At 48.5% G+C, this 13709-nt stretch overlaps 1 protein-coding gene across 3 annotated transcripts in view; it reads right to left on the bottom strand.

The window, feature by feature from the left end:
- LOC117433951 (antigen peptide transporter 2-like) overlaps positions 1-13709 on the bottom strand; it is a 34530-nt gene that overhangs the window by 2826 nt on the left and 17995 nt on the right. For all 3 annotated transcript variants that reach the window (XM_059008951.1, XM_059008952.1, XM_059008950.1), the window contains exons 7-11: positions 13432-13560; positions 11795-11983; positions 7296-7469; positions 5723-5882; positions 5123-5259 (exon numbers count right to left, since the gene is read on the bottom strand). In XM_059008951.1, the coding sequence (XP_058864934.1) occupies positions 5123-5259; positions 5723-5882; positions 7296-7469; positions 11795-11983; positions 13432-13560 (789 nt within the window). The remainder of the gene's footprint in view (positions 1-5122; positions 5260-5722; positions 5883-7295; positions 7470-11794; positions 11984-13431; positions 13561-13709) is intronic.

The raw sequence follows: 13709 nt of genomic DNA, 5'->3' as shown, positions 1-13709 counted from the left end.
GCAGGGGAGGAGGGCAAGAGAGTTTTTTTCGACGGTTACACAGCGTCTGTGTTGTGTTGCTGCGCACGAGACTGAGAGCGAGTCCCATTCAGACATGCGGTGCGAGCAGGGGGGCGTGGCCACTAGACTGTGTGATCTGTGATTGGTTGTTTATGTTTCGTTAATGTTCTGTTGTCAGGCACTTGTAGGGCTGAAGGGGGGAGGTAAGGGGGTTGGGTTCTGGTTAGCTGAGGGCTGATAACACTGACAGGTTCGTACGGTCATGGAAATCATGGAAGCGTCATGGAATTTGAAAACGGCGCGAAACACATCTCAAAATAATGCAACATTCAGCATGACACCGTACTTTATACTTTTAGATGTGTCGTGCATTTATAAGCAGAGAGGATTCAGTTACTTCCAGATTGGCTAGCCTGTGCAGTGAAGTATACTATAGAAATATTTCAGTTTAGAGGTGGCTGATGATGGCATGGAGTAGTAAAACAATATAACAAGACCTTGTTTTTCTCCGTGGATATTGTGAAGCAAAGCACCACTCAGTTAAACTAAGCTATTGCTTTTCTTATGTAAATATCTGTTCACGTCTGTATGGATATATGTTTCATATTGCATTTGTGTTATTATATTTTTCTGTGTTTTAGAAGACTTCGATATTATCAATATCGAAATACGTGGACGATATCGATGTACCATTTTCATATCGATGCCCACCCCTAGTTTTTATTATTATTAAAAACGTGTCGTTGGTCTTTTATTGAAATTCATTTTCAGCTTTCATGTTAAGCTCTTTGTGCTCATTCAATCAAAGCAAGCAGGAATTTGCTTGCACCGTTTAAGACGTTTTTCAAGTCAAGTAAGTTGATCTGTGTATAAAAAACGACAACAGAGTGGCAGTCCTCCTTCACAGCCAGCGTCCTCTTACTTTACAGACACCTGAAATCGGAAGGTAATTCAAATGTTTCCTTCTATTCCTCTCCCTGTCGTTCTGCGCACTGGCAGCGCTTGTTAGATACAGAACAATGTATCCAATCCGAAGCAAGTGCAAAACCTGCCCTGAAATTTAAACATATACATATTCTAAAACTAGCACGCCATGACTAGCAGCAGTTCCATGATTGTTTTAAGTTATTTTATTAGGAGTAAACTTTGCCCTCTAACTCAATGGACCATATTTAGAAGCAGCACAAAGACACAGACACGCTTTCTTAGAGGAATAAGACCATTTTATGAAACAGGAAACAGCTGTTCACTTGTCCTTCCTGCAGCGCAGTTTATGCTGTTAAATATACACTTGTTGAAATGGTTTCATTCAGCAAAATGAAATACAAGTCTTTGCATTTGCTTGAGGTTCAATAGCGATGTATGTGTTTGTGTTGATCTGTTCAGTCTATGTGCTGAACTTCACCAGACCCGGAGTTTACACACCTTGTTATTCACAGCGCTGACTCGCTGGATCCCATCCTTACTGTCTCTTAATGACAATGCAATGCAAACACGTGTTAGTGTACATTTTGTTTAACGTAATGTTTGTTTTTTTGGTTCGTTTATAGCCAGTGAAAAGTGTAACGCTTCTTTTCAATCGCTGACTGATCTAGTTTCCCGTTCCTGATCCTTCAGCTGCAGTGTGACTGCAATCACGCTGACTCACGTGTTTAAAATAACAAGCCACATTAACAATCACACCAGGAACTAATTTACAATGAACACATTTTAAATGAGAAACCAAAACAAAGGAGCAGGGCCGGCCTTAGGGTACATTTTGATCTGTGCAAACTTTGTTTTTGGCGTCCCTGCCGGTATTTTAACGAAAATGAAGAATAAGAACGAAGTATAAGAAAAAAACTGAATTTCTTTTTTATAAATTTAGTCGTTGCCAATTATTTTTATTATTTTCTCCCAATTTTGGAATGGCCAATTATGATTTGAAGCTCAGCTCACCGCTACCACCCCTGCGCTGACTCGGGAGGGCGAAGACGAACACACGCTGTCCTCCGAAGCGTGTGCCGTCAGCTGACCGCTTTTCACACTGCGGACTCACCATGCAGCCACCCAAGAGCTACAGCGTCGGAGGACAACGCAGCTCTCGGGCAGCTTACAGGCAAGCCCGCAGGCGCCCGGCCAGACTACAGGGGTCGCTGGTGCGCAGTGAGCCGAGGAAAGCAAAGGAATAGCCTGGACTCGAACTCGTGACGTCCAGACTATAGAGCGCATCCTGCACTCCACGCAGAGCGCCTTTACTGGATGCGCCACTCGGGAGCCCCTAAAAAAAAAAAACTGAATATTTTTAACATTTTATCACAAATTCTATTTTATCACAAATTCATAACAAGAAACTTAGAAAAAAACTTTGAGTCTTTGTCACAGCAAAACCGGCCATGGCTCCTGTAATGAATATATATTTCATTATTGAGTTATTTTGAGGGGACACCGTTTGTGCATTACTAATATCGTTGGGTTTGCATAATTATTTTTTATATATAGGCCTAACCAGAAGCATTAATTTCATTTCACACACACACAAAAAAATCATGTTCAAATTTTAACCAATATAGTGGAATATCGTGATGGTGATCTTTAAACAGTATTTATAAGTTAATGGCTTTCAATTTAAATAAATATCTATTAAAAACATGGTTAAATTATATATAGCCTAATAATATAACAATTCGCTATCACTCTGATCTCTAATGTCCCTGAACTCTTCTCTTTCTCTCCAAATTTCTCGTCTCATCACATCAGTCATTATATCTCACCCAACCCTTGACAAGCAAGCCACGCCTCCAAGGCAGTGTGCTCATGATTATGCACGAGCAGCAGGCAATTTCAGGACGGACTTGGGCGATATAAAGAACCTGACGGGCCAGTCAAATGCATTAATCCTGTTAATAGTGATATGTAAGTGTGAAGCAGGGGTGTCGCTCTATGAATCAAGTTGAATCGTGCAAAAATATGAAGTCATTTTATCGTGAGGCTGCTTAGACTGAGGCAAGCAGCAAGCTTTTACGTTCTGTAGATAGGAATAAACTGCTCTCCGGAACTCCTTATTTCCCACAACTCCCCGCCCGAGCGAGGACGGAACTACCAATGTTAAAATATCCGAGTTTACCATCTCATTCTTTTAGTATCTCTGGTACCAAGTAGCACTTGACATGTTACGTGTCCGGCGTAACACACGTCACGCGTGTGGTTGTGCAGATGTGTCTGTGTGTGACATTGCAGAGGTGTTCATCTCAAAGCGTACACCTACGTGTGGATAAATCGAACTAGGGACAAACAAAACCTGCAAACATATTTGTTAATTGAAATTTTGATTATGGCACCCCTTGATTGCGGTGGCACAGGTCGCCCACCCCTAAGGCTGGACCTGCAAAGGAGAAAAAACACAAAGGAGGACGAACGGGATGCGAGGGGCGGTAGCGTTTTAAACAGTGTCGCTCTTTCTTTCTTTACCTGGCAATTCAGGAATCGGAAATTAATACTGACGGCGGACCAACAGACCGCTCTAAAAACTTCCGTATTATTATCACCTGACTAACGTGACGTCATAAGATCAATTCATCCAATGAAAGACTGCGCGGTTTCATGAGCAAACGAGGCATCGCAGTGCCACCCCTAAATGTGGGTTTCAGATTGAAACAAGACAATGAGGATGAAAAACACGAGACTGCCAACAATAAACCAAAAAAATTATTATTATTATTATTATTATTATTATTATTATTATATTAGTAGTAGTTGTAGTAAGTTGTATCTGTTTCTATCTTTGACCCGAATATCAGGGGAGAGCATGAACGCAGCCCCCCCCCCCCCCCTCCAGGAATGATGCAGTGCAGGAATTCACAGGGTCAGCACAGCCGGAGTGCGATGGCCGAGCCTCGCCCTGCGTGAACCACCTTCATCATCTGGTATCTCCCCTAGTAGCAGCAGTAGTATTTTATTATTAATATTATTATCCTCGTCAACTTTGTAAGGGTATTTTATGTATTTATTTTTTCAGTTACGTTTCAGACAGACTTGCCCCCCTCATGTCACGCTGGGGGCGCCCTGCTGTCACCTCGTATACGTGGTTTTGATTGTGAAGCATCTCATGGTTGTTTTTCTGTTTGATATGTTTCCTTTTTAAAAGCAATTAGAAGGAGCTGTGTATCACAGTCTGTTCTGCTCTCTGTGATTCCAGTTAGAAAAGATCCCTTGTTTTGAAAGCTCAGTGCTGACAGGTCTGCTGAACCTCCTTCACAGTCAGCGTCGCTCGCTGAAGAGTTTCCACAGTGAGGAGAGCTTTTAGTTTTTCAGGAATGCTTCTTCCTGCACAGAGTGTGACGGTTACCATGGCGATCACCCCTCTGTCATGCTAAGTCACATGACGGTACCTGAGTGACTGCGAGTTCTTTTGCTTAAACATCAATAACAATTAGTAACGGGACAACCAAGAAGAGTTAAAATACAAAGAAGAAGTGATGTAGCCTAAACACTCACTCTGATCAGTCGAAATGTAACATGACCTGACAACATGGACCGTACCGGCTTACTTTAACCTCTGATGAAGAGAGACAGACTCTCAGACAAACAGAATCTCACACAGACAGGCTCTCAGACAGACAGAAACAGAGAGACTCTCAGACAGACAGACAGACAGACTCTCAGACAGACAGAAACAGAGAGACTCTCAGACAGACAGACTCTCAGACAGACAGAAACAGAGAGACTCTCACAGACAGACTCTCAGACAGACAGAAACAGAGAGACTCTCAGACAGACAGACTCTCAGACAGACAGAAACAGAGAGACTCTCACACAAACAGACTCTCAGACAGACAGAAACAGAGAGACTCTCAGACAGACAGACTCTCACACAGACAGACTCTCAGACAGACAGAAACAGAGAGACTCTCAGACAGACAGACTCTCAGACAGACATACTCTCAGACAGACAGACTCAGACAGACAGACAGACAGACAGACACAGACAGACTGACATACAGACTCTCAGACACTCTCAGAGACAGACAGACTCTCAGACAGACATAGACAGACTCTCAGACAGAGAGACAGACTCTCAGACAGACAGACAGACAGACTCTCAGACAGACAGACAGACAGACTCTCAGACAGACTCACTCACCGCGTGCTCGCTCTCGATGTCCAGGCAGCTGGTGGCCTCGTCCAGGATGAGGAGCTGTGGGTTCCTGACGAGAGCTCTGGCGATCGCGATGCGCTGCTTCTGTCCTCCAGCCAGCTGCCCCCCCCTCTCACCCGCGTCTGAATAAACACAGCAAATGAACCAATGATTCCGTGCAGCTCTATTTCACCCATGACTAGAACACTCCAGAGCTACATAGTATTGCATTGTACTGGTGTGTGTGCCTCACTGGTGTTGTAGCTGGGCTGCAGAGTGCTACATAGTATTGTATTGTATTGTATTGCATTGTATTGTATTGTATTGTATTGTATTGTATTGCATTGCATTGCATTGCATTGCATTGCATTGCATTGTATTGCATTGCATTGCATTGCATTGCATTGTATTGTATTGTATTGTATTGTATTGCATTGTATTGTACTGGTGTGTGTGCCTCACCAGTGTTATAGCTGCGGTGCAGAATGCTACATTGTATTGTATTGTATTGTATTGTACTGTACTGTACTGTACTGTACTGTATTGTATTGTATTGTATTGTATTGTATTGCATTGTATTGTAATGTACTGGTGTGTGTGCCTCACCGGTGTTGTAGCCGCGCTCCAGGCTCGTCACGAAGCCGTGTGCATTGGCTCTCCGCGCTGCCTCCTGGGCTCGCTCCAGAGAGCATTCTGGGAGCCCGTAGCCGATGTTGTCTTTGATGGAGCCGACGAAGAGGACCGGCTCCTGACCCACCAGGGCGATCTGACAGGGACAGGAACATAAGAGTGAGTGAATACACTTACTGTGGAAGAGAGCAGTGCCATAAACACAGCGACAGCACAGACAAGCAGACCAGACAGAGAGAGATTCACTGTTACATTAACCAGACAGAGATTCACTGTTACATTAACCAGACATGAAGTGGACCAGACAAAGAGATTCACTGTTAAATTAACCAGACAGAGAGATTCACTGTTACATTAACCAGACAGAGAGATTCACTGTTACATTAACCAGACAGAGAGATTCACTGTTACATTAACCAGACAGAGAGATTCACTGTTACATTAACCAGACAGAGAGATTCACTGTTACATTAACCAGACAGAGATATTCACTGTTACATTAACCAGACAGAGAGATTCACTGTTACATTAACCAGACAGAGATATTCACTGTTACATTAACCAGACAGAGATATTCACTGTTACATTAACCAGACAGAGAGATTCACTGTTACATTAACCAGACAGAGAGATTCACTGTTACATTAACCAGACAGAGAGATTCACTGTTACATTAACCAGACAGAGAGATTCACTGTTACATTAACCAGACAGAGATATTCACTGTTACATTAACCAGACAGAGATATTCACTGTTACATTAACCAGACAGAGAGATTCACTGTTACATTAACCAGACAGAGAGATTCACTGTTACATTAACCAGACAGAGAGATTCACTGTTACATTAACCAGACAGAGAGATTCACTGTTACATTAACCAGACAGAGAGATTCACTGTTACATTAACCAGACAGAGAGATTCACTGTTACATTAACCAGACAGAGAGATTCACTGTTACATTAACCAGACAGAGATATTCACTGTTAAATTAACCAGACAGAGAGATTCACTGTTACATTAACCAGACAGAGAGATTCACTGTACATTAACCAGACAGAGAGATTCACTGTTACATTAACCAGACAGAGAGATTCACTGTTACATTAACCAGACAGAGAGATTCACTGTTACATTAACCAGACAGAGAGATTCACTGTTACATTAACCACACATGAAGAGGACCAGACAGAGAGATTCACTGTGAGTGCACTGTCAGTGCTGGTAGTGAGTGGTGGTAGTGTGAGTGCTGGCAGTGTGAGTGCAGTGTGAGTGCTGGTAGTGTAAGTGCAGTGTTGAGTGCAGTGTGAGTGCTGAGTGCAGTGTGACTGCAATGTGAGTGCATGCAGTGCAGAGTGCGTACTGGTGGAGTGAGTGCTGAGTGCAGTGTGAGTGCTGGTAGTGTGAGTGCTGAGTGCAGTGTGAGTGCTGGTACTGTGAGTGCAGTGTCAGTGCTGGTAGTGTGAGTGCAGTGTCAGTGCTGGTGGTGTGAGTGCTGGTAGTGTGAGTGCTCTGTGAGTGCTGGTAGTGTGAGTGTGAGTGCGTTACCTTCCTGTGCAGGTACGAGTGCTGGTAGTCTTGAAGGGGAGCCCCGTCCAGCAGGATCTCTCCACTCTGGGGCTGGTAGAAGCGCTCCAGCAGACACACACACGTCGACTTCCCCCCGCCAGAGGGGCCCACCAGAGCCGTGATCTCACCGGGGCGCAGCTCAAACGAGACGCTCTGGAGGAGAGAGAGAGAGAACACAATGAAAGAGAGTAAACCAGAGATACACTCTCAGAGCGACACCACTCTCACAGACAGACAGACAGACAGACAGAGAGAGAGAGAGAGAGAGAGAGAGACTCTCACGCACAGAGGGGCACCAGAGCCGTGATCTCACAGGGGCGCAGCTCAAACGACACGCTCTGAAACACAAGATCAATTCAAACTATCATGTGTATTGCTCTGGTGTCAGGGTGCCCTACCCTCTGCTCTATCCCTGTGTAATGCTCTGGTGTCAGGGTGCTCTACCCTCTGCTCTATCATGTGTAATGCTCTGGTGTCAGGATGCTCTACCCTCTGCTCTATCATATGTAATGCTCTGGTGTCAGGATGCTCTACCCTCTGCTCTATCATGTGTAATGCTCTGGTGTCTGGGTGCTCTACCCTCTGCTCTATCATGTGTAATGCTCTGGTGTCAGGATGCCCTACCCTCTGCTCTATCATGTGTAATGCTCTGGTGTCAGGATGCTCTACCCTCTGCTCTATCATGTGTAATGCTCTGGTGTCAGGGTGCTCTACCCTCTGCTCTATCATGTGTAATGCTCTGGTGTCCTGGTGCTCTACCCTCTGCTCTATCATGTGTAATGCTCTGGTGTCAGGATGCTCTACCCTATGCTCTATCATGTGTAATGCTCTGGTGTCAGGATGCTCTACCCTCTGCTCTATCATGTGTAATGCTCTGGTGTCAGGGTGCTCTACCCTCTGCTCTATCATGTGTAATGCTCTGGTGTCAGGACGCTCTACCCTCTGCTCTATCATGTGTAATGCTCTGGTGTCAGGATGCCCTACCCTCTGCTCTATCATGTGTAATGCTCTGGTGTCAGGATGCCCTACCCTCTGCTCTATCATGTGTAATGATCTGGTGTCAGGGTGCTCTACCCTCTGCTCTATCATGTGTAATGCTCTGGTGTCAGGATGCTCTACCCTCTGCTCTATCATGTGTAATGCTCTGGTGTCAGGATGCTCTACCCTCTGCTCTATCATGTGTAATGCTCTGGTGTCAGGGTGCTCTACCCTCTGCTCTATCATGTGTAATGCTCTGGTGTCAGGATGCTCTACCCTCTGCTCTATCATGTGTAATGCTCTGGTGTCAGGGTGCTCTACTCTCTGCTCTATCATGTGTAATGCTCTGGTGTCAGGGTGCTCTACTCTCTGCTCTATCATGTGTAATGCTTTGGTGTCCTGGTGCTCTACCCTCTGCTCTATCATGTGTATTGCTCTGGTGTCAGGATGCTCTACCCTCTGCTCTATCATGTGTAATGCTCTGGTGTCCTGGTGCTCTACCCTCTGCTCTATCATGTGTATTGCTCTGGTGTCAGGATGCTCTACCCTCTGCTCTATCATGTGTAATGCTCTGGTGTCAGGATGCTCTACCGTCTGCTCTATCATGTGTAATGCTGTGGTGTCAGGATGCCCTACCCTCTGCTCTATCATGTGTAATGCTCTGGTGTCAGGGTGCTCTACCCTCTGCTCTATCATGTGTAATGCTCTGGTGTCAGGATGCTCTACCCTCTGCTCTATCATGTGTAATGCTCTGGTGTCAGGGTGCTCTACCCTCTGCTCTATCATGTGTAATGCTCTGGTGTCAGGGTGCTCTACCCTCTGCTCTCTCCCTGTGTAATGCTCTGGTGTCAGGGTGCTCTACCCTCTGCTCTATCATGTGTAATGCTCTGGTGTCCTGGTGCTCTACCCTCTGCTCTATCATGTGTAATGCTCTGGTGTCAGGATGCTCTACCCTCTGCTCTCTCCCTGTGTATTGCTCTGGTGTCAGGATGCTCTACCCTCTGCTCTATCATGTGTAATGCTCTGGTGTCAGGATGCTCTACCCTCTGCTCTATCATGTGTAATGCTCTGGTGTCAGGATGCTCTACCTTCTGCTCTATCATGTGTAATGCTCTGGTGTCAGGATGCTCTACCCTCTGCTCTATCATGTGTAATGCTCTGGTGTCAGGATGCCCTACCCTCTGCTCTATCATGTGTAATGCTCTGGTGTCAGGATGCCCTACCCTCTGCTCTACCATGTGTAATGCTCTGGTGTCAGGGTGCCCTACCCTCTGCTCTATCATGTGTAATGCTCTGGTGTCAGGATGCTCTACCCTCTGCTCTATCATGTGTAATGCTCTGGTGTCAGGATGCTCTACCCTCTGCTCTATCATGTGTAATGCTCTGGTGTCAGGGTGCTCTACCCTCTGCTCTATCATGTGTAATGCTCTGGTGTCAGGATGCTCTACCCTCTGCTCTCTCCCTGTGTATTGCTCTGGTGTCAGGATGCTCTACCCTCTGCTCTCTCCCTGTGTATTGCTCTGGTGTCAGGATGCTCTACCCTCTGCTCTATCATGTGTAATGCTCTGGTGTCAGGGTGCTCTACGCTCTGCCCTATCATGTGTAATGCTCTGGTGTCAGGATGCTCTACCCTCTGCTCTCTCCCTGTGTATTGCTCTGGTGTCAGGATGCTCTACCCTCTGCTCTCTCCCTGTGTATTGCTCTGGTGTCAGGATGCTCTACCCTCTGCTCTATCATGTGTAATGCTCTGGTGTCAGGATGCTCTACCCTCTGCTCTATCATGTGTAATGCTCTGGTGTCAGGGTGCTCTACCCTCTGCTCTATCATGTGTAATGCTCTGGTGTCAGGATGCTCTACCCTCTGCTCTCTCCCTGTGTATTACTCTGGTGTCAGGATGCTCTACCCTCTGCTCTATCATGTGTAATGCTCTGGTGTCAGGATGCTCTACCCTCTGCTCTATCATGTGTAATGCTCTGGTGTCAGGGTGCTCTACCCTCTGCTCTATCATGTGTAATGCTCTGGTGTCAGGATGCTCTACCCTCTGCTCTCTCCCTGTGTATTGCTCTGGTGTCAGGGTGCTCTACCCTCTGCTCTATCATGTGTAATGCTCTGGTGTCAGGGTGCTCTACCCTCTGCTCTATCATGTGTAATGCTCTGGTGTCAGGATGCTCTACCCTCTGCTCTCTCCCTGTGTATTGCTCTGGTGTCAGGATGCTCTACCCTCTGCTCTCTCCCTGTGTATTGCTCTGGTGTCAGGATGCTCTACCCTCTGCTCTATCATGTGTAATGCTCTGGTGTCAGGGTGCTCTACGCTCTGCTCTATCATGTGTAATGCTCTGGTGTCAGGATGCTCTACCCTCTGCTCTCTCCCTGTGTAATGCTCTGATGTCAGGGTGCTCTACCCTCTGCTCTATCATGTGTAATGCTCTGGTGTCAGGGTGCTCTACCCTCTGCTCTATCATGTGTAATGCTCTGATGTCAGGGTGCTCTACCCTCTGCTCTATCATGTGTAATGCTCTGATGTCAGGGTGCTCTACCCTCTGCTCTATCATGTGTAATGCTCTGGTGTCAGGGTGCTCTACCCTCTGCTCTCTCCCTGTGTAATGCTCTGGTGTCCTGGTGCTCTACCCTCTGCTCTATCATGTGTAATGCTCTGGTGTCAGGATGCTCTACCCTCTGCTCTCTCCCTGTGTATTGCTCTGGTGTCAGGATGCTCTACCCTCTGCTCTATCATGTGTAATGCTCTGGTGTCAGGATGCCCTACCCTCTGCTCTATCATGTGTAATGCTCTGGTGTCAGGGTGCTCTACCCTCTGGTCTATCATGTGTAATGCTCTGGTGTCAGGATGCTCTACCCTCTGCTCTCTCCCTGTGTATTGCTCTGGTGTCAGGATGCTCTACCCTCTGCTCTATCATGTGTAATGCTCTGGTGTCAGGATGCTCTACCCTCTGCTCTATCATGTGTAATGCTCTGGTGTCAGGGTGCTCTACCCTCTGCTCTATCATGTGTAATGCTCTGGTGTCAGGATGCTCTACCCTCTGCTCTGTCCCTGTGTAATGCTCTGGTGTCAGGGTGCTCTACCCTCTGCTCTGTCCCTGTGTAATGCTCTGGTGTCAGTGTGCTCTACCCTCTGCTCTATCATGTGTAATGCTCTGGTGTCAGGATGCTCTACCCTCTGCTCTATCATGTGTAATGCTCTGGTGTCAGGGTGCTCTACCTTCTGCTCTATCATGTGTAATGCTCTGGTGTCAGGATGCTCTACCCTCTGCTCTATCATGTGTAATGCTCTGGTGTCAGGATGCCCTACCCTCTGCTCTATCATGTGTAATGCTCTGGTGTCAGGATGCTCTACCCTCTGCTCTATCATGTGTAATGCTCTGGTGTCAGGATGCTCTACCTTCTGCTCTATCATGTGTAATGCTCTGGTGTCAGGGTGCTCTACCCTCTGCTCTCTCCCTGTGTAATGCTCTGGTGTCATGATGCCCTACCCTCTGCCCTACCTTGATCACGGGCACGTCGGGTCTGCTGGGGTAGGTGAAGCTGACGTTTTTGAACTGCACGTGTCCTCTCAGGGTCTCGGGCTGCAGGGAGCCATCAGTGGAGACCAGCGGCCTGCGATCCAGATATTCAAACACCTTGGCAGCCGCCCCCACCGAGTTCAGCATGTTAGAGCAGATGTACACCAGAGCCTGCAGGGGAGACAGGAAATAAAGAAGTCAAATTTGTAAGTATATACACTGACCGGCCCACACAAGACACAGCAACACCAGCCCTGTATTCCTGTGAAGTGCCATGTGATCCACTCCTCCACCCTTAGTGTGTGACTCCCCCTGCACTCCACGCGGCCGTGCCTTTACCAGAGGAGACCCTCGGGGACCCCTGCGCTCCCCTGACTGTGTGACTCCCTCTGCACACCACGCGGCCGTGCCTTTACCAGGGGAGACCCTCGGGGACCCCTGCACTCCCCTGACTGTGTGACTCCCCCTGCATACCACGCGGCCGTGCCTTTACCAGAGGAGACCCTCGGGGACCCCTGCGCTCCCCTGACTGTGTGACTCCCTCTGCACACCACGCGGCCGTGCCTTTACCAGGGGAGACCCTCGGGGACCCCTGCACTCCCCTGACTGTGTGACTCCCCCTGCACACCACGCGGCCGTGCCTTTACCAGGGGAGACCCTCGGGAACCCCTGCACTCCCCTGACTGTGTGACTCCCCCCTGCACACCACGCGGCCCTGCCTTTACCAGAGGAGACCCTCGGGGACCCCTGCGCTCCCCTGACTGTGTGACTCCCCCTGCATACCACGCGGCCGTGCCTTTACCAGAGGAGACCCTCGGGGACCCCTGCGCTCCCCTGACTGTGTGACTCCCCCTGCACACCACACGGCCGTGCCTTTACCAGAGGAGACCCTCGGGGACCCCTGCGCTCCCCTGACTGTGTGACTCCCCCTGCATACCACGCGGCCGTGCCTTTACCAGAGGAGACCCTCGGGGACCCCTGCGCTCCCCTGACTGTGTGACTCCCCCTGCACACCACACGGCCGTGCCTTTACCAGAGGAGACTCTCGGGGACCCCTGCGCTCCCGACTGTGTGACTCCCCCTGCACACCACGCGCCAGTGCCTTTACCAGGGGAGACCCTCAGGGACCCCTGCGCTCCCCTGACTGTGTGACTCCCCCTGCACACCACGCACCCATGCCTTTACCAGAGGAGACCCTCGGGGACCCCTACGCTCTCCTGACTGTGTGACTCCCCCTGCACACCACGCACCCATGCCTTTACCAGAGGAGACCCTCGGGGACCCCTGCGCTCCCCTGACTGTGTGACTCCCCCTGCACACCACGCACCCATGCCTTTACCAGAGGAGACCCTCGGGGACCCCTACGCTCTCCTGACTGTGTGACTCCCCCTGCACACCACGCACCCATGCCTTTACCAGAGGAGACCCTCGGGGACCCCTGCGCTCCCCTGACTGTGTGACTCCCCCTGCACACCACGCACCCATGCCTTTACCAGAGGAGACCCTCGGGGACCCCTGCGCTCCCCTGACTGTGGACCAGGGGAGACAGTGTAAATGATATTTGAATGATATTGGAAGCTACTCTGTGTTATTCCAGAGTGTGAAGATGAGAGACCTACCCGGATGTGAGAGCCCAGCTCCCTCTGGTACAGGATGAAGGCCACCAGGCTGCCTGTGCTCATCTCACCCGCTTTAATGAGACAGCGCCCGTAGTACAGCATGACCACCTGCACTGCCAGAGTGATGAGCTGCAGAGAGAAACAGCGAACAGACAACCAATCACACCTCCAGCCTCAGAACAGAGAGCAGACAACCAATCACACCTCCAGCCTCAGAACAGAGAGCAGACAACCAATCACACCTCCAGCCTCAGAACAGAGAGCAGACAACCAATCAC

Source organism: Acipenser ruthenus, chromosome 38 (assembly GCF_902713425.1).
Source record: "Acipenser ruthenus chromosome 38, fAciRut3.2 maternal haplotype, whole genome shotgun sequence".
In the NCBI taxonomy this organism is placed as follows: Eukaryota; Metazoa; Chordata; class Actinopteri; order Acipenseriformes; family Acipenseridae; genus Acipenser; species Acipenser ruthenus.
The sequence above is the reverse complement of the archived record's forward strand: the minus strand, read 5'-3'. Positions and strand labels throughout refer to the sequence as shown.